The sequence below is a fragment of the Lytechinus variegatus genome, chromosome 3, assembly GCF_018143015.1.
Source record: "Lytechinus variegatus isolate NC3 chromosome 3, Lvar_3.0, whole genome shotgun sequence".
Lineage (NCBI taxonomy): Eukaryota > Metazoa > Echinodermata > Echinoidea > Temnopleuroida > Toxopneustidae > Lytechinus > Lytechinus variegatus.
In genome coordinates, this window is record NC_054742.1 from 6,083,010 (window position 1) to 6,102,053 (window position 19,044).

The 19,044-nt window shown below is 34.6% G+C and overlaps 1 protein-coding gene across 1 annotated transcript in view; it reads left to right on the plus strand.

The window, feature by feature from the left end:
* The window catches only part of LOC121410076 (low-density lipoprotein receptor-related protein 6-like), a 67,578-nt gene that overhangs the window by 18,142 nt on the left and 30,392 nt on the right, over positions 1 to 19,044 (plus strand). The window contains exons 10-19 of the mRNA XM_041601934.1: positions 220 to 336; positions 1,807 to 2,073; positions 3,095 to 3,248; positions 9,051 to 9,191; positions 9,757 to 9,874; positions 12,156 to 12,303; positions 13,898 to 14,026; positions 15,299 to 15,541; positions 15,858 to 16,017; positions 17,366 to 17,493. Coding sequence (XP_041457868.1) covers positions 220 to 336; positions 1,807 to 2,073; positions 3,095 to 3,248; positions 9,051 to 9,191; positions 9,757 to 9,874; positions 12,156 to 12,303; positions 13,898 to 14,026; positions 15,299 to 15,541; positions 15,858 to 16,017; positions 17,366 to 17,493 — 1,605 coding nt within the window. The remainder of the gene's footprint in view (positions 1 to 219; positions 337 to 1,806; positions 2,074 to 3,094; positions 3,249 to 9,050; positions 9,192 to 9,756; positions 9,875 to 12,155; positions 12,304 to 13,897; positions 14,027 to 15,298; positions 15,542 to 15,857; positions 16,018 to 17,365; positions 17,494 to 19,044) is intronic.

A 19,044-nucleotide genomic window follows, 5' to 3' on the forward strand; every position in this document is an offset into this window, starting at 1 on the left:
ATTCTTTGATTTTTCTGTTTCTACACAAGCCTATTTGTTCCAAAGGTTTCATTGCCCTATAAGCACCACTTACGACCTTGTTTAGCTATACTGCTATAAAGATAACCGTGTTCTGACCATAGCTCTATGTTCTGACTGATGTTGAGTGTGTAGTAGTTCGTGTGTGGGTGTGTATGTGAGTTAAGGAAAGTCATATGTATTCATTTTCTTCCTTTAAAGCTCATTGTAGCAGTAACCCATGTAGCTACCTTTGCGTAGGTGGTGGAGCCGATGGTTTTACGTGTCTGTGTGGAACTGGGAGACTGTTGGCCCCAGATGGAAGAACATGTCGAGATGGTAGGTATTATTACTGCACTTCCTCGCAATTCCTTGAGCGCAACCAGAGCGGCAAGGGGCGACTTAATTTCCAGTTCCATCAAACCCCATGCTCCGATAACAAAAAAGTGTTGTTATGAACAAAAGTTTTAAATACAACAAAGAATGTCAACAGGTAATTGGAATCATTTTGAGTTATAATTGACTTTAATGTAAAATCAGGTGATATGTCAGCTTGATTGTCAGCTTCTGAGTCCTCTATCACACACCCAAGAAGAAAAATACTTCTTGTGATTTCCTCACTGAACTATCGGTTCGTATTGACTCCTTTATTTTATTTGAAATAATTCCTCCGAAAAACCGAAAACGTTTTATAAAAAATGAGAGCAGAAGTGGTATAAAATGCATACCTTGGTCACATCTGATATGATTTAAATTTACAGTTAACTGAAATGAACTCAAGTCGCAAAACAGAGTAGAAGCCGAGTATATGCAGGAAAGATTATAGGCCTTCCCGCGAATGGCGTCGAAGCTCTGAATTTTAGAAATATCTCTAAAACTTTAACCTGTTACAATTTTGGCATCTCTTAGACTATAAATCGATTAAAAAGATGTTTTCCCGCTCCGAACAGGAGAGCCAATATTTTGTGTTAATCCAATCTTATACACTCATATATAATTTATAACTTCTGGCAAGAATATACGATATCCACAGTAGGGAAGGGGAAAAAACAGAGTACAAAAAAAATGAGGGAAAAAAGGGAAAGGCGCTTACGATTCATTTCCCGCGCAGAGCGCGGAAACAAAATTTTGTGTGAAGAGAGAAGATCAACGTTTCGTTTAGGTTTTTATTATTTTGACAAAAAAGAAGGAAAAATCAACAAAATTATACCTTTCTTCCGATTTCTCCTTTCGCTTTTTCTTTTTCTCCTTTTCCTCTTTTTTTTTCTTTTTGGTGGCGTTTTTTTCGGGGGACGCCCCCACGGCCCCCTGACTACGCGCTTGATTACCATCGTCATGATTGCTACTATTACCATTACTATTATTGCTTAAATCATTTCTTGAAAATGCTCTTAGTATGATCATTATTATTCAGAATAAGATATATTGTTAATGTCGTTTAAAAAAATATGTATGCGCAGTTCATCTCTTTGTATTATTCAGTAAAAGAACGATAAGGACGCCATACAGAAGAAAATATTGCACAACCAGACAAAATATCTTTTCAGATATTTCCAAATATTGAACTAGGTGATATTTGAGAAAAAGGAGAGAATATTATATGGATATTGTATAACTGTATACTGTGTAATAGGGATGACACAGCGCTTTCATACTAGGGGATGTAAAAATGCGATTCACACCGAGAAAAAAAAATCAAATTACAATGTGTGAAAATAATTTTACATTATGTTCCATACTGTGTAACACACTCCTGGACATTGTGTTCTTCCCGGAAGGCTTGATTTATTATAATTCTTTTATTTTCAGAACGAGCCATCAGTCCACCCCAACTATTTGTTGCCTCTCGGACAAAGCTTTCCAGATATCCAAGTAATTTTCCCGACTTTCCCATCACTGATAACTACAATATAACCAACATGTTAACTAATCGCAATCATGCCGTTGCTCTAGCCGTCGATCTGGAAGATGGTTTGGTGTTCTATAGTGATGTCGCAACTAAAGCCATAGGGATGGCAAGCTTGAGGTTTGGCTCGACTGTCCGCTACATTACGGGAGCAACCAGCTCAGTCGAAGGTAACGTAATTCAAGCCTTCGCAAATTTCATAAATGTATGTGGTAAATGAAATAATAATAATAACGTTTTTTACCCATGGTAGCCACTTCAGTTAGGAACTGCTCTGCCAGCCGGCCCCGCCTAACATAATAATGTGAATAATACCCTTCTCCAATCTAAATGCTGAACGCCAAGCAAAAAGGCAGAAGGTCCCATTTTTATAAGTCTTTGGTATGATTGATCGGGAACAGGTGGTAATATGGCCATTTAGATTCCATGCCAAAGATAATCATTAGCTAGAGGCCCGGGGGGGGGGTGAAATATATTGATGTTCATACGAGTGACCAAAAGGAAAAAAACGCGTTTAAAAGTTTTGTTTTAAAGACTAGCCAAACGAGTTTAGGGTATGTTTGCCCCCCCTAGCTTTTTTCCCGGGGTCATATTCTGGCGATTATAGCCCCTAAACTTGTTTAGGGGCTAAAATGTGTAGATATTGCCCGCAAAAAAACTTGTTTAGGGGGCTATTTTGGACAAAGAGAAAAACTCGTTTAGCGTGGTGATTGGAAATAATTTGGCCACGCTTGTGTACAGTAATACATTTGACTGACCCCCAGGGACAAGGCATGTTATTCAACTATCTTCCGTTTTTTCACGTTGTTAACAATTAACACTTTTGTTTGGCAATATTTTGAAGTACCTATGCATTCAGAATTCGAACTGAAGAAGTTAATTCTTGTACTCGGGGGAAGAGCGGTTGTTCTACCCTCTAAATGAATTAGTACATAAATGATATTGATTTATTAATCTTTTTGTTGTATTTTCAACGAATCTTTGGTGATTTTGTTTTATTTATTTATTTATTTATTTGGTCTTCTTTATACAAGGTATCCCTTTCAATATTATGTTCAATATCTGGCTATCTTCATTTTGGACGCGAAATTCATTGCAAAGAAACATCAACTGACTTAACATCAAAAACTGACTTAACATCATCATGGCATGTACTTTCACAATTTTTGTAATCAATCATTTTCCTCTAAGGAATGGCTGTTGACTGGTTGACAAAACACTTGTACTGGACGGATAATCATAGGGGAACTATTGAAGTATCTCGCTACGACGGATCATATAGAACAACTCTTCTTAAAGAGAAGATCCTCAGACCAAGAAGCATTGTCATCGATCCTGCCGAAAAGTAAGTTTTCCTTAACTTATTTACGCCCTCTATTTGTTTTGTATAGAATAGAAAATATTGGCATAATAAGGGTTTGGGCACGCGTCTTTTCGACCAACCGCGTAGCCAGGATTTCATTTTGGAGGGGGCGGTAAATGCACGCAAAGCGTGCCAACACTTACAGAGCGCGCAAAGCGCGCTCCCTAGGGGGTGGATGCAGGAAGGGGGAGTTTCCCCCTCCCGCGCGAAGCTTTTAGTGTTTCATAAATTAAAATTAAAAGGAGCCGTTTCTCTTGTCTCTAGTACCTCCAATTCGGTTGACTACATTGCGATTTTGAACCTTGTTTTCAAATTATTGTGAATGCACAAAAGAGGTATACAATGGAGGAAATTACAATGATAATAACTAAGCTAAAGCGTTTTATCAATTTTTCTTGCCATAAAAAGGGTCCCGAGAAAAGGGTTTTCTCAAAGACATATTGAATACTTTCTTTGGAAAGATCAGATTTGATTACACACAATTTAGCAACAGTGTATATTTTTAACTCGCAAAACAGGAGAAGATTGGTAGAGGAAGATATTCCTCCCCGCGCAGACTAAATGAAACTCTGAAATTTCAAAGGGCGGACGTTTCATCAAATGTAGATGAATACCCAATCGGCTCTAATTCAATTGATTTTCTAAGATTATTGAAATTCATTACAAGGAAAATAGTGCGCAAAAAGTTGAAACTTCTGCGATTTATTGAAACTATCTATATAAAAAAAGGATGCCTAATTTTTTTGACTTATCCTGAAGCGCTTCATTTTGAATATAAAGAAACTTAAGTGTCACTCAAAATTTCAAACTGAGGGCGCAAAACAGGACAGGAGATGAATGCATACAGGGAAATGACATGAAGTTGAATACAATTTGATAAAAAATATTGTACTTTTTTATTTAATACGACACGAATTTCATACCTTCCTTTTTTTAAATTAGGAACCTGTTTGCCCCAAATTTATGGTTGTTTAGTAATGAGCTGAAAAGCGGGAGAAGTTGACTTTATGGAGGTGACGGCAGAAACTGATATGAAGATTTTACCCGCCCGGAGCCGACCAAACCAGAAGTTGCGCGATCAATTGAAAAAAAAAATAACTTCATATATTTACTTCGGCCTAACATTACTCAAATTCATGCCCTAATGTATACAATTTTAACTTTAACTGGCAAGAAGCACATAGCTGAGGTGGAAAAACAGGGTTAGAGAAAAGGTGGGGGAAACAATGGAGAACTTCAATATTGTCATCTAACCGCGCGCAGCGCGGAAGCAAAATTCATATATAAATTTAGAGCAAGAAGAGTGAAGGAGTTTCTCTTTTGAGAAAAAAATAAAGAAAAAAAAAGAAAAAAAACCACAAAGCTACCTTCCTTTCTTCCCTTTCCTCCCTTCCCTTTCCTCCCTTCCCTTTTCCTTTTCTCCTCTCTTTTTTCCTTCTTTTTTTCTTTTTGGGGACGTTTGGGGGGGCGACCGCCCCCCCCCTTGGCTACGCACCTTTTTTCGACATATATTAGATGTATCTATGCACTGAAAGAAGTATTGCTATGCCAACCAATTAGATCTAGGCGGTCTGGGCTTATACACTAATGAAGAGCACAACTTGGTTTTAGCCTATATCCTGCATTTGTTTTTGTAGAGGTTCATCACCACCACCATCATCATCATCATCATCATCACCACCACCACCATCATCATCATCACCACCACCACCATCATCACCATTACCACCGTCATCATACTGTTACGGCACAGAAAATTTACATACAAACCAGTTATATCTTCGATCTTAAAATCTTGGTATTATCATTTATTCTTCACGAGTAATGACATAGACATTTTTTTCTATTTTCAATACAAACAATGCATCATGTAATAAATATTACTCAACTGAAGATTTTGCTTCTAAATTTAGAGACACAGAACACAAATTCAGTTTGCTTCACGTTAATGCCCGAAGTTTGAACAAAAACTTTGAATCATTGGAATCATTACTCTTTACTCTAAATAATTTCAAATTCTCCATTATTGGTGTCACGGAAACATGGCTTCATAATAATTCACCTAACATATTCAACTTGCAAAACTATAATCTTATAAGGCGAGATCGTGAAGATCAAAGAGGAGGTGGTGTAGCATTTTACATCAATGAACTTTGCAGTTTAAAATAAGAAAAGAAATATCATTAAAACAAAGTGAAACTTTATTCTTAGAAATCATGAAGCCGAAAGGCAAAAATATGATTATTGGGTTAGTTTACAGACCCCCTCAAGGCAATGCAAATTTATTTTGCGAAGAGCTTGAAGCATGCCTTCATACCATAACAAAAGAAGATAAACAAATATATTGAATGGGTGATTTTAACATTAACCTGTTATCCCAAAATGAAAACGATTTATTCCTACACACTATGCATTCATTTGGTTAACCGACTAGAATTGATAGCCATTCATCAACACTTATCGACAACATATTTTCAAACATATTAAACAGAGATACTTCCAGCGGATTAATAATATCTGATATAGCTGATCATTTACCGTTTTTTTTTGTTATGTGATAATGATATTTCAAAAGAAAATTCACCTAAATCTACAATGTATAATAAAGAATCACCAATCAATATTGAATCGTTTAAAAGTGATCTTGCGATTGAGGAATGGTTAGATGTTTTTAATGAGTCAAATTCAGATATTGCTTACACAAATTTTAACCAAAAATTGCAGAAATATTACGATAAAAATTTTCCTCTATCACCTATCAAAAAAAGAAAAGCAAAAATGCAATGGATTACTAAAGCAATTCTACGATCCATACATACCCGAAATAAACTATACAAGACATTTTTAAAGAACCCTTCTATTCAAAACAAAAATAAATATAAAACTTATAGAAATAGACTAACCAATATAATTCGGGCTTCTCGCAAATTGTTTTATTCCGAGAAACTTAACAAAGTTAAATCAAACATGAAAGCCACATGGGAGATCATCAATGATTTGATTGGCAAGAAACCCAAAGTATTACCAAAAGACAATTTCACAGTTCATGCTGCTGCAATAACTTCAGATGATGTAGCTGATACCTTTAATTCCTTTTTCGTTAACATAGGACCCTCTTTGACAAACAACCTTGCCAGACCAAATCAAAGTTTTGCAAATTTCTTCCCACACCCATCAATTCTTCCCTATTCTTTAACCCCACAAATGTTCAGGAAATAATTGAAATAACCAAAAATCTCAAATCCAGCAAATCACAGGGATATGATAGAATTAGTACTTTCCTCCTTAAGCAGATCATACATTATATTGTCTCTCCATTGTGTCATATTTTTAATCTGTCGATCAGCATCGGTAAATGTCCAGATTCCCTAAAAATTGCAAAGGTAAATCCTGTTTTAAAAAAAGACAATCCACACGAAATAACAAATTATAGGCCTATTTCCATTCTCCCCAGCATATCCAAAATATCAGAGAAGATTATTTACAAAAGACTTTATAAGTTCCTAGATACTTTTCATTTTCTAAATTCAAACCAATATGGATTCAGGAAAGGGCATTCAACTGATCAGGCTTTAATACAAATATACGATAAAATTACAAATGCAATGACAAATAAAGAACACATAATAGGAGTATCCATGGACCTAAGCAAAGCATTCGACACTCTGAACCACCAGATTTTACTTAAAAAACTTGAAAATTATGGAATTCGGGGAATCACACTATCATGGTTTGAGAGTTATTTGTCTGATAGAAAACAATATGTCACTCACAATAATATTTCTTCTAACTTTCAGTCAATAAAATGCGGAGTTCCACAAGGATCGATCCTTGGCCCCTTACTTTTCCTTATATATATTAATGATTTGACTACTGTATCGCCTTTATTATCATTTGTATTATTTGCCGATGACACAAACATTTTTTGTTCAAACACTAGCTTAGAAACTTTAGTAGATACATTTAATCGTGAGTTACCTAAACTATCTTTATGGTTTAAATGTAATAGGCTCTCACTTAATATAGACAAAACAAACTTTATGTATTTTAAGCATACAAGTTCACATATTACTGAGTTTCCATACGACATAAACATAGATAATATTCCTCTCAAAAGGAAAAAAGAAACAAAGTTTTTAGGTGTCACAATAGATGAAAATTTAAATTGGAATGAACATATACGTTGTATAACTACTAACATCTCCAGAAACGTAGGTGTACTTTACAAAATGAAAAACATAATTCCTCATACTACACTTGTTTTACTATACAATTCATTAATATTGCCATATATATCGTACTGCAATATAGTTTGGGCAACGTGTGCAAAAACTAAAATTAATACAATATACTTATTACAGAAAAAAGCAATTCGAATTTGTACTAATTCGCAATATTTATCACACACAAATCCATTATTCCATAAACTAAAGATTCTAACTATTTTTGACATAAATTCATTTCAAAGCTTACTGCTTATGTTCAAATACGTAAATAACATGCTCCCACCTTCATTTCACAATTTTTATACTATGAACACATCTATCCATTCATACCCTATGCGGAACTCTTCTAATTTCCATTTAATCAACCCCAAATTGCTTATTGCGCAGAGATCCATAAGACACCATGGTCCTGATTTGTGGAACTCTCTACCAGAATCTATAAAAAGATCCACGTCTCTTTACTCATTTAAGGCAAACGTTAAATCTGTGTTGATATCAGAATATTTGAAGTAAACTTTCTGTGTCGATGTGTCATCATTAAAGCATCATCACCATCATCATCCTCTCCATCGCCTTCATCTTTACCATTTCACCATCATCTTCATCCCTATCATCTCCATCTTCATTGCTCAAATTATATTACTGTTGTTTTTCATGAAATGTACTGTATATCGATTCTGATGTATTAATGTATTATATGAATCAATGAGTTTTAACCTGGGGTTGTCATTTTTTCAAGCAATCTGCTTATGATGACAATCCTTCTCCTGCAAATTGTAAATGTTAACTAATTTGGTATGAGATCAGTTTTGTTTGTAATGATAATTTTAGTACACTTAGTTATGATTCATGCCAAAAAAGTTCTCAATAGTTTGTTATGTTATGGAAAATGTATTATATACGAATGATGTAATTGCAGAAGAAAACATTAAAATCAAATCAAATCATTACCTCCAAAATTTATATCCAATAACGCTATGATAACTTAAATAGTACATACGTTGAAATGTAATATAATGTGTAGGCAGGGGCGAATCGAGGGAGGGGGGGGGCGTCATGGACCGGATGTGTCCTTTATACCAGGACCTGCTACTGAATGCAGGAAACAAAGTGATACTTACCTAAATCCAGCCCTAGCTGCTCAACGTAAGTTTTTATCGTCGTGTCATCGTGGTATAAGAGATTTGGTAATACTCTCCGGCAAACCTAACAAACATGGTAAAGGTGTATAAGAAAAATACTAAAGAACTGATGATTAACCCCCCCCCCACCGGATATTTCAGAGATCATGAGATAAGGCGGTGGTTCATCTAATAGATACTTATTTGTATGATAGTAAAAGGTCATGACGCAGAAAACTTTGCAAACATTGTATTTAATTTCATTCTGAGAATTTAATTTCATCCAATCATGCATTGTATGTAATTACCGACTGTTTCGGTCATGTAGAAAGCAATCATATTTTTCGAATCTCATCATAGTTTTTCTGAAAGAATTAAATTGTTGATATTTTAAGGAACTCATCCTTACAATGCTTACTGATTTTTGTTTTATTCAGAATAATGTTTTGGACAGAATTTGGACCGCCTTGTCAGATTGAACGAGCCTCTTTAGACGGTACACAAAGGATTGAAATCATAAGCCACTCTCAATGCGCACTTCAAATGAGTGGCCTTGTCATTGATTATGAAGAACAAAGGTAAATTTTATTGCCTACATTAAATATAGGTCCCTTGACATGCAAATGCAAATCTTCTGTGAATATGTATGAGTCTTTATTTCAGCAAATCAATACATGTTTGCTTTAGATCTACATCATATGATTTCAGCATATTTCTTTTCATTTTAGTATACACTTATAGTATGCCCGTATATCCCGTTTCCTTAAGAACCAATATTTTGTTTTTACCTCTTGTTATTTCACGGGAGTCAGAAATGAGTATAACAAGACAGAATGTTACATGCAACTTGCCTTCACAAGTCTTCATTAGTTCCACATCACAACTTTGTCAAAAATGTCTTTCCACATAAAAAAGTTTTGAGTTTGTATGAATTCTTTATTAATCCCTAGAAGAATGTTACTCATGTTTGTTTGTTAAAGAGTGTCAAATTTGCTGCAAATTTTATTGTCTCATGAAATAGATGAGCTAAAATATGGTGGCTTTTGGGGAAAACACTGTATCCTTAATAACACTGATATTTTGTTTGCGAGAGGTAAGATATTTTTTTTCTTCCAATTTGAATTTGATTCTTTGTATTTCTAGACTATACGTTGGTGTTGTCAATCGAGGAGTTATTATCAGTGTTAATTACGACGGCGGAGAAATGAAGCACGTTCTTTCCAAGACAAATTCGTTATTTTTCGATCTTGCCATTTACAAGGTATGGAAAATAAACAAAATAAACGCTATCCGAACAACATCAGGCATGCATTGTCAAGCTGTTAGAGGGTTTGATTGCAGAGAGTGACATTTTGATTCCGTTTCTTTTCTTTTTTTATTGACGATAAAACCTTATTCCGCTATTAGGCTAGTTTACGAAGGAATCGTACAAAAAGAGCAATATCATGACAATAAGATGCCTAATTTGTGACACCCGGGTACCCGGTTAAAATTACGCAACATTATGGAAGTGCATAATCTTACTAGAAATTGTTCTAAAACGTGATTTTATGTATAAAGAAAATTATTTCCATAAACAAAAGTCATTCGACTAGATGCTATCTATGGCAGAAATTATGTCACGGACAAAATTTTTTGTATAACAAAAGAAAAACAAAATGAAATACGAAAAAAGAGAAAAATACACAAGAAATTAAAAACAAAATAGTTATCGATTTTGGTACCGGAATTTCTTTCATCTACAAATTTTAGGAATACTTTAAAGATTATTTCTACCAAAATTGCCATCTCAGACTTTGGTTAGCGATTTAAAGTTTAAAAAAAGTATGATTCTTTGAGTAAATAATCATGATTTTAATAAATGAATTCGGTATATTTTACCAATGCAACCGCCTAGATTATGCCATTCTCTACCTTCTTGCAATTGTTCGTCGCGATAGTGCAATCCTTGGCAGAGACCAAGGGGGGGGGGGGTCAATATTGCTCCGTATCAAAAATTATTACGACTTTTTTTCCCGTATATGTTGTTTGTTGTGTGTGTGTTTGGGGTAAGACGATTCATAAGCCGTAGTCCCAATCAAAAGAAAAAGCTTAGACAATAATGCAAACACAAATAATTTACGATTACAATTTAGGCTTTAATGTCGAGATTCGAGGCCTTTATTCTTCTTTTTATGTGATTTCCATTGACAAAAATATATTGGGAAAATATTCCCCTTGAATCTGAATAAATAGCACTGAACTTATGTACACACGATAAAAAAATAATATCGAAACCGATACAGTGCGTCCCACAAAAAACAAAACCGAGATTTATCGATAATTTATCATAACATAATCACAAATACAATAGAGAAATAATGATCTACAACTTTAAAACCTAGAATCTCCTCTTTCATCTGAAATTACTAAGATTATTCTTCATTCACGCATGAATGTGCAAAAACAATTTGAAGATGGGATACCAAAAAGTCATTTAGCGGGCTGTCATCTGGGTTTCACAAAGAAAACCACATTTTTAAAAAGTTCAATATCTGCTCTTTAATGTGATACCTCAATTACAGAAAATGGTAAAAAAAAATAACAAGGTTCTGGTTATTTGAAATAAGGCTTGAATTTAAACAATTTCATAAAATGAAGATGTTCAACAGGCTAGCGTTCAAACTCACTTGACAATACGTTTTGTTGACGATCAGACATGCATTGAGTCTTTTATTAACCATTCCGTTGAAAACACGTTTATTTAATGAAATTATGGAAATACAAGCATTGTTTCGAGGGATCATAACTTTTTTACTTCTTGACCATTTTTTGTGATTAAGGTATCAAATTAAAGAGCAGATATTGAACCTTTTAGGTATGTTAATTTCTTTTTGAAATTCAGATATCATGTACCCCCGCCAAATGAGTTTTTGGTATCTTTTTTTTTCAAATTGTTTTGGCTCACTCATGCGTGAGTGAGGAATAATCTAAGTAATACCAGATGAAAGAGAAGATTCTAAGCCTTACATGGGTAGGTCATTTGTCTATTGTATTTGTGATTAAGTTATGATAAATCATCGCTTAATCTCGGTTTCGTTTTTTCTGGGACGCACTGTATTGCTTATAAATTAGACTGAATTGGGTTTTGTTCACATGCACCTTCAGACGAAGGCGGCGTCAGTATGTGCCCTTTAGTGATTAAGAATTGATTACTTCACATTCAATACCCAATTCAATGTATTTCCTAATATTATCATAAGAAATTATTTTACACTTTACATAGTGATATCATGTATGTAATTTAAGTATTGTGGATATATGGCTTGTAGGTCTACTCAGCCTTTTGCTGCAATGCATGCTTTTGTGGTAAACCATCTTTTTTAAATTTATTTGATCACTCTCACACACAAATACATACACTGTATATTAACAAGACCCATCCATATACACGCACATGAATAAAGGTATCTTCTGAGATTATTACGGTTGACCACTCGTGCCAGCTGAAATTTCTGGAAACCATATACATGTAGCTGACCGATTATTTTTCATGTTTGTAGGATTACATTATGTGGACCGAGCTTAAACAAAACCAAGGTATATACGTAAGCAACAAGGAGACTGGAAAAGCAGTCAGGGAATTACCAATGAGAGAGGCAGTGTATGGAATTACGATGTACGCCGACACCAGGCAGCATATAATACACAGTAAGAATCATTCATTGGTCCTTCTTTAATAGGGAGCATGTCTTTAGAGGTCAAGTCCACCCCAGGACATTGTTGATGTGAATCAAAAGAGAAAAATCAAACGAGTATAACGCCAAAAATTTCATCAAAATCGGTACGGTAAATCAAGTAAGCTATGGTATTTCAAAGTTTCGCTTATTTTTCACATAACAGTAATATGCAAAGCTCTGGTATATGCAAATGGAAAAAGTCGAAAATGTCCCTCACTCATGACCGACTTGAATTAATCACAAACTTTTAAAATGATGGTAATTCCACATTTAATAAACTCATATTTCACATGACAATTAGGAGAAAAATATGATTGTACAAATTTCATATAATAAAATACAAATAAAGTAGTGAGTGGGTGACGTCATTGACTTGATTTGACTTGAGTAGATGCTCAAGGCGCTTCAGAGCAGAACAACAAACACTGTTTACAAAATTATAATACATGTCTGAACAATAAGTCAATGTCTATCAAAAAGCACTCTTACACAGGTATGTCTTCAGGTTGCCCTTGAACGTGGTCGCTGAAGTCTGGGTTTGCAAACTCTGTAGGAGAGAATTCCACAGGCTAGGCCCTATGGGCAGCCAAAAAGGCCAAAATTAACAATCTCCAAATAAAGAAACTCGGAAATAAATGTAGTATCTCAGAAATTTAACATTAAAAATGCATACATTACTTTGGAAGACTAGTATATAAGTCAGAAAGAAAAGTATTTAACCAGAAATGGATATAATTGAGAATTAAAAGACAACTCTGAAATAAATCTTGTCAATCATAGATAAAGATTTAGAATTATAGGACACATTCAGAAAAAAATCTCGTAATTGAAATATATTTCAGCAGTATATTTTACAAATAAATGTCATCGTTCAGATAAAGATGACCTCGAAAATAAAACGATGTCAAAAAAAAACTCCAGAAGTAAAGATAACTACAGAAATAAAGCAACCACAGAAATGAAGACAACTGCAGAATCATAAGTTCACACGGAATTGAAACAATATTCTTGGAAATAAACACAATCACAGTTTTGCGGGGATATAATTATGTTATCACAAAAATAATTCATTCCTGAGAGAGTCTGAGAGGCTGCATTTATTTCTGAGAGTTTTCTTATTCTTTTAGATTGTTCATTTTGGCCCTTTTGGCTGCCCATAAGGCCCTGCAGGAGCAAAGGCCTGTTCCCCCGCATGATTTTTTTAGCAACTGGAATTTGTAAGAGATGATGAGGATCGTACATTTCTTGAGGGTTGGTAATTAAGCATCAAAGACCTATTGTAACTGGGGAAGTTCTGACTATATGAAAAGTCAAAAGAAGGATTTTAAAGACTATGCGTTCTTCATGGGCAACCAGGGGAGTCAAGGGATGATGTGGCTGCGCTTGTTCTAATGTATTACAATACGCGCAGCTGCATTTTGCAACATGGAGTGGATTACAAACAATGAATAGGGTTCGTTTTAAACGGGAATTCCATGTGTGCATTCATAATATAGAAAATTTATTTGGATATTGATGATATGGAGTTTGTTCTTTACAAGAATATTAAAATATTTTCTGTTTAGATCCATGTAGATCTCATAACGGTGGATGTCAACAGTTATGCCTAAATTCCTACAATCATTCGAACGGATACGTTTGCCGTTGCACCATGGGATACAATCTAGCTGAAAACGGCAGAGACTGTCAGTCAAGTATGTATTATCCTTCAAATTCAACTATAGGCTATAGTTTAGTTTCTATGAAAACGTTGCAATCATTGATCTTATCTTGTCCGAGGAACCAAAAAATCAATGCCCAACTTTCCCCACTATGAAGGGAGCAAATGTAACTGAATATGACATAAAATTATTTTATTTCATCTCTAACCATGAGTAAGTATCTAAAATTTGTTTTTTAATTATCTAGCTTAACCATATTTCAACTGGGCTATTTCAGGCCAGGATATAGGCCTACGGGGGGGGAGGTCTCGGCCCCCAGATCTCAGCCGTTGATTGCGCGATCGCCGCTGAAATTAGCAGCGCGTAGAGCCGGATGTAAACTACAAGAAAACAATTTTTTTTACATATTTCTAATTAATCAATAATACAAATAAGAGTATTGGCTTAAATTAGCTTTTTGTGCATATTTTTGCATTTATCTCACTTTATATAGCTAGTAGAATGCTAACTTTTGGTGAGAGTATCATGTCTTATATTTCTAACATGTCTACAAAAATGGCCAAATTACAAGAAAATCGTATGTTTTTTTTATTTTTAGAATTCGCATGTATTTTTGGATTTTACAAATCTTTGTTTCATATATATATATATATATATATATATATATTTTCCTATGACCTTTGTCAAGGACCCTTTTTGCTATCACAAAGAGCACATAATCCATAAAACCAATAAAAGTAAATATAATCATACATTTATGATTTTGGGTTGAAAAAAAATTTGCAATGACTTTGTACACGGAATCACGAATTTAAGCAATTCTGCGACTGACACGCGCTAACAAAATGTTCCGTTATTTCGGAACCGCGTATACCCGGGCTTCGCAAATTTGGTCTCAAAAGATGCGCAAGTCTTAAAAATTCAGCGAGCGGCGCGGTAAAAAGATTTCGCGCGACAGCATTGTGACGAAATTTGTCGATAGGGGGAGGGGGGGGGTAGACAAGGGTTAATATTTCTATCAGTGTTTACAAGCAGATTCAATTAACAAAATTTAACACGAAAAACTTTATTTTGCAAATTTGAAGTTATTTGAAACCTCTCGGCGAGTTGAGAATATGCATTGGCATTAGAATTAGCAAATTAGAAAACAACGTTCCCAAAGCTTAATTTTGACTGAAGTACTCATTATCGTTCAAGAAAAAAATACAAGTACGATGTAGATAGCTATACATTACTTACCTAGGGTAAGGCCAAGCTTGTTATTCAATTTTCAGATCATTTTGTATTCCCATTTCTTACTTTTAGATTTGGTGGATCATGACTTTCTCCTAGTAACGGATACGTATCATCGTGGTATATATCAGGTGAACATCAACTCCAATTTCAAACCTCAGGCACTGCGATTGAATGGGCTAAAAAACCCTATTGGAGTTGGTTTCGATCAGAGTGAAAATATGGTGTATTGGACAGACGTCGAAAAACGAGAGGTCAACCGCGCTACCGTTGATGGAAGCTGGCAAGAAACTATAGCAATAGAAAATATTGGACGTAAGAAAACTGACATCTTTTTCCTAAATTAGTCAGTGTTAGAAAAATATTGAGAATAGAAATTTGATTTCATTATTATTATTATCATTAGTAGTATTATTTATTTATTCATTTATCATTATTTTTTTTTTTTGGGGGGTAACTCCAACCAAGTTCCGTTGGAAAGAGTAGAGTTTTTTATGACCTTTTGGCCATAGTTAAGTTTGAACCTTACTACCTAATACATTTTACAATTTTTGAATGAAAATCCGATTCTTTATTTTTGGATATCGACATCGGTATTACTGTCCTACAAATTTTGTTCATATTATATTAGAACCAGACGGCATTGCTGTGGACTCGATCTCAAAGTTGGTTTATTGGACGGATCTTGCTATGCGTTCTATATCTGTATCAACGCTAGATGGATTGGACCGTAAAACGCTTGTTAAAAATCTTGTTAAACCGAGAGCTATAGTTCTTCATCCAGTTGAAGGGTAAGAGAAAAATAATTATCTGAGCTGCATCTAGGGAAGGGCAATAACTTCAATAACACTTTCGACTAGATATACGAAATCCCCCTGACATCAAAATAAGTCAATGTTATTGTACCTCCTCGTTATTTTGCTTCATCCTCTTTCAAGTGAAGGTACCTATATGAGGGTGTGGGGTTGCGAAAAGGAATGATGTGTCGGAAATGCTTCTTAATTGCACCTCATAGTTCTTGTCTCACCTGCAAAGCAGAATGAAACTATAGGCGCCGCTTTTCCGACGCGGCGGCGGCGGCGTCAACACCAAATCTTAACCAAAGGTTAAGTTTTTGAAATGACAGAATAACTTGAATAGTATATGAACCTACTTCATGAAACTTGACCATAGGGCTAATCAGGTATTACTGAACATCCTGCCTAAGTTTCAGGTCATATGACTACAAAGGTCAATGGTTATTTAGGGTCAATGAAATTAGACTATGTTGGGGGAATCAACATCAAATCTTAAACTAAGGTTAAATTTTTGAAATGTCATCATAACTTGACAAATATATGGACCTATTTCCTGAAACTTGGACATAAGTTCAATCAAGTATATATATTAAACATCCTGCCCGAGTTTCAGGTCTCATCACTAAAGTCAAAGGTCATTTAAGGTCATTGAACTGTGGCCATTTTGGAGGTAATTATTAGATTGCTGTCATAACTTTTCAAAGTTTATAGTATAGTTTATGAAATGTGGAAATAGGGTTAATCAAGTATCACAAATAAGTCTTGGGTCGCATTATCAAGGTCAAATGTCATTTATTGTCAATGAACGTAGTATTGTATGGTGTTGTGTGAATAATTATTAGTTTTCAAAGTCAGCACTGCTGCTATATTGAAACGCGCGATGCAGTTATTTTAACTCGAGTCAGCCATGTTATTATGAATAAGAAATTTACATCGATTTTCTTCTATTTTGCTTCTCCTCTGGAAGGGTGGATATCTTGACCGCATGTTAATCTAGAATTAATAAGCGTTGTCTTTCACTTGCCAATGGATTAGTGCGAGCATTTTATTATCTTAATTCTGTATGTCAAGGACCCCATTGGAAATAAGCTTTCAAGCTTTCGTGGGTCATCCTGTGCAAGCCTGTTGTTTTAATGCTATACTGTGTATATGTTTTGGTAACTTGCCAAATAAAAATCAATCAATCAAACAATACTACAGATAGTTTTGTGTTAAAGAAAGTTTTAATCTTATTGGGTATAAATGCATTTACCTGAAAACTCCGGAAATTAAACTATTCTTTATAGATGATTCTTTTTTAACAAACAATTCATGAAATACTCATATTTTTCTTTTAAATCAGTATAATGTTTTGGAGCGACTGGCGGAGTAGTGCGGTGATTGAACGATCTTACATGGATGGAAACATGCGTAGAGTTATTATAGACACAGGTTTGAGATGGACTAACGGGTTAGCTTTAGACTTTCAAGGTGAATAATATAGGAATTATATGATATGAATTTTCAAATTTTGTTCAAATGGGGAAGGGTGCAAATTTGAGTATTATGCATCATAGCGGTTACAATGAGCTCATTTTTTGTAACATGCACGTAAGGATGCATCTTTGCAAATCTCCAGTGGCGTACCGTAGGTCGGGGGCGGTATTTCCTTTCCTTACATGCCTTACATGCCTTATGGCACTTGCACCCGAGGACTTAGTTGAGTAACGAGAATTTTGATTTCTGAAACGTCTCATATCTCTCATTTAGCGGACTTTCAAATTTTGAGATAATGGCGATAAAAAGTCCATTAAGCCTCATCATCTCTTGCTAATTGTGACTTTCATTTTCGATAAATATTATCAAATCGCTCTACCTCTGTGGCCAAAAGTAGGAGGAAGGAAGAGAAATAAGGAGAAATGAATAAAAAGGAATACAATAAAGGGAAAGAAAGTTTTATCAGTAGACCTAAAATAAGACATAGGGAATATATTTAGTATAAAATAAATTAGAAAAGAGGGAAAGAGAAACAGAAATATTGTAAATAGGGAAAGATGATGTATATTTTCTTTTATTATTGGCATGATACAGTATTTAATTTTTGCACATTATTTTCATTGACAGTTTATTAAGATTGCCAAATCACTATGTGCAGCAACATTCAGGGATGAATCAAACTTTGTTTCCGACAATATATAAAATGAGAATAGACACCTCTAGTCCCGAAATGAATATTCTATCGTAGAATACAATACAAAAAACTGTGAATGAGCGATGCCTTCGTTTCCCCCATCTATAAGGGACGCACCATTAGATATCTAGGAGGGGGCTGGAAATTTAAAAAAAGAAAACTTGACTTGCTATATGAGCAAAAAAATCTTAACTCATCATCAGAGTAAAAAAAAAATTGTTCCAATGACAAATCATATGAAAGGCGCAAAAAACCATTGTCTCAACGGAGTAAGAAAAAAAAATGCTCAAAGTAAAAGGGGGAAAATAGTGCATCAATCCAACCTTCCATCCCCCTGGGTATCTAATGATAAGTCCCTAAAATCTAGAATGTCATTACTTTTGTACGTCAGATTTTATTAAAATTTCGGCTTTATTATGCTTGTCTGATTTTTAAAATCTTTTTATTCAAATCAAGATTTTGTTGGAGAAGATTTCCCATATAATTTCATTTATGATAATATTTTCAAAATAAGCAGGATTTCGATGTTACCGAAGAATTCACACGAGCTTAAAACTTTTGATATTCAGACCTAAAAAAAGGACATGATAAGCACATTTTTTTAAACATCATGATAAGTACCATGCAGTCTCACTAAACATGCTAAACAAACAATGCAAGCGCGGAGTGCGAGCTGAAATGTGTGTTGACCTCAAACACTTCAATGACTATTTTTCAGGAATTCATGAAGAGTATTTCACCTTAGCCATCTAATGCAAGCTCCAAGCGCGTGCTGATTTTCTTGTTAAAGTATTACATCTAAACAAATGAAGCACATTTTGTAGCATTGAATTCATGAACATGATTGCGAG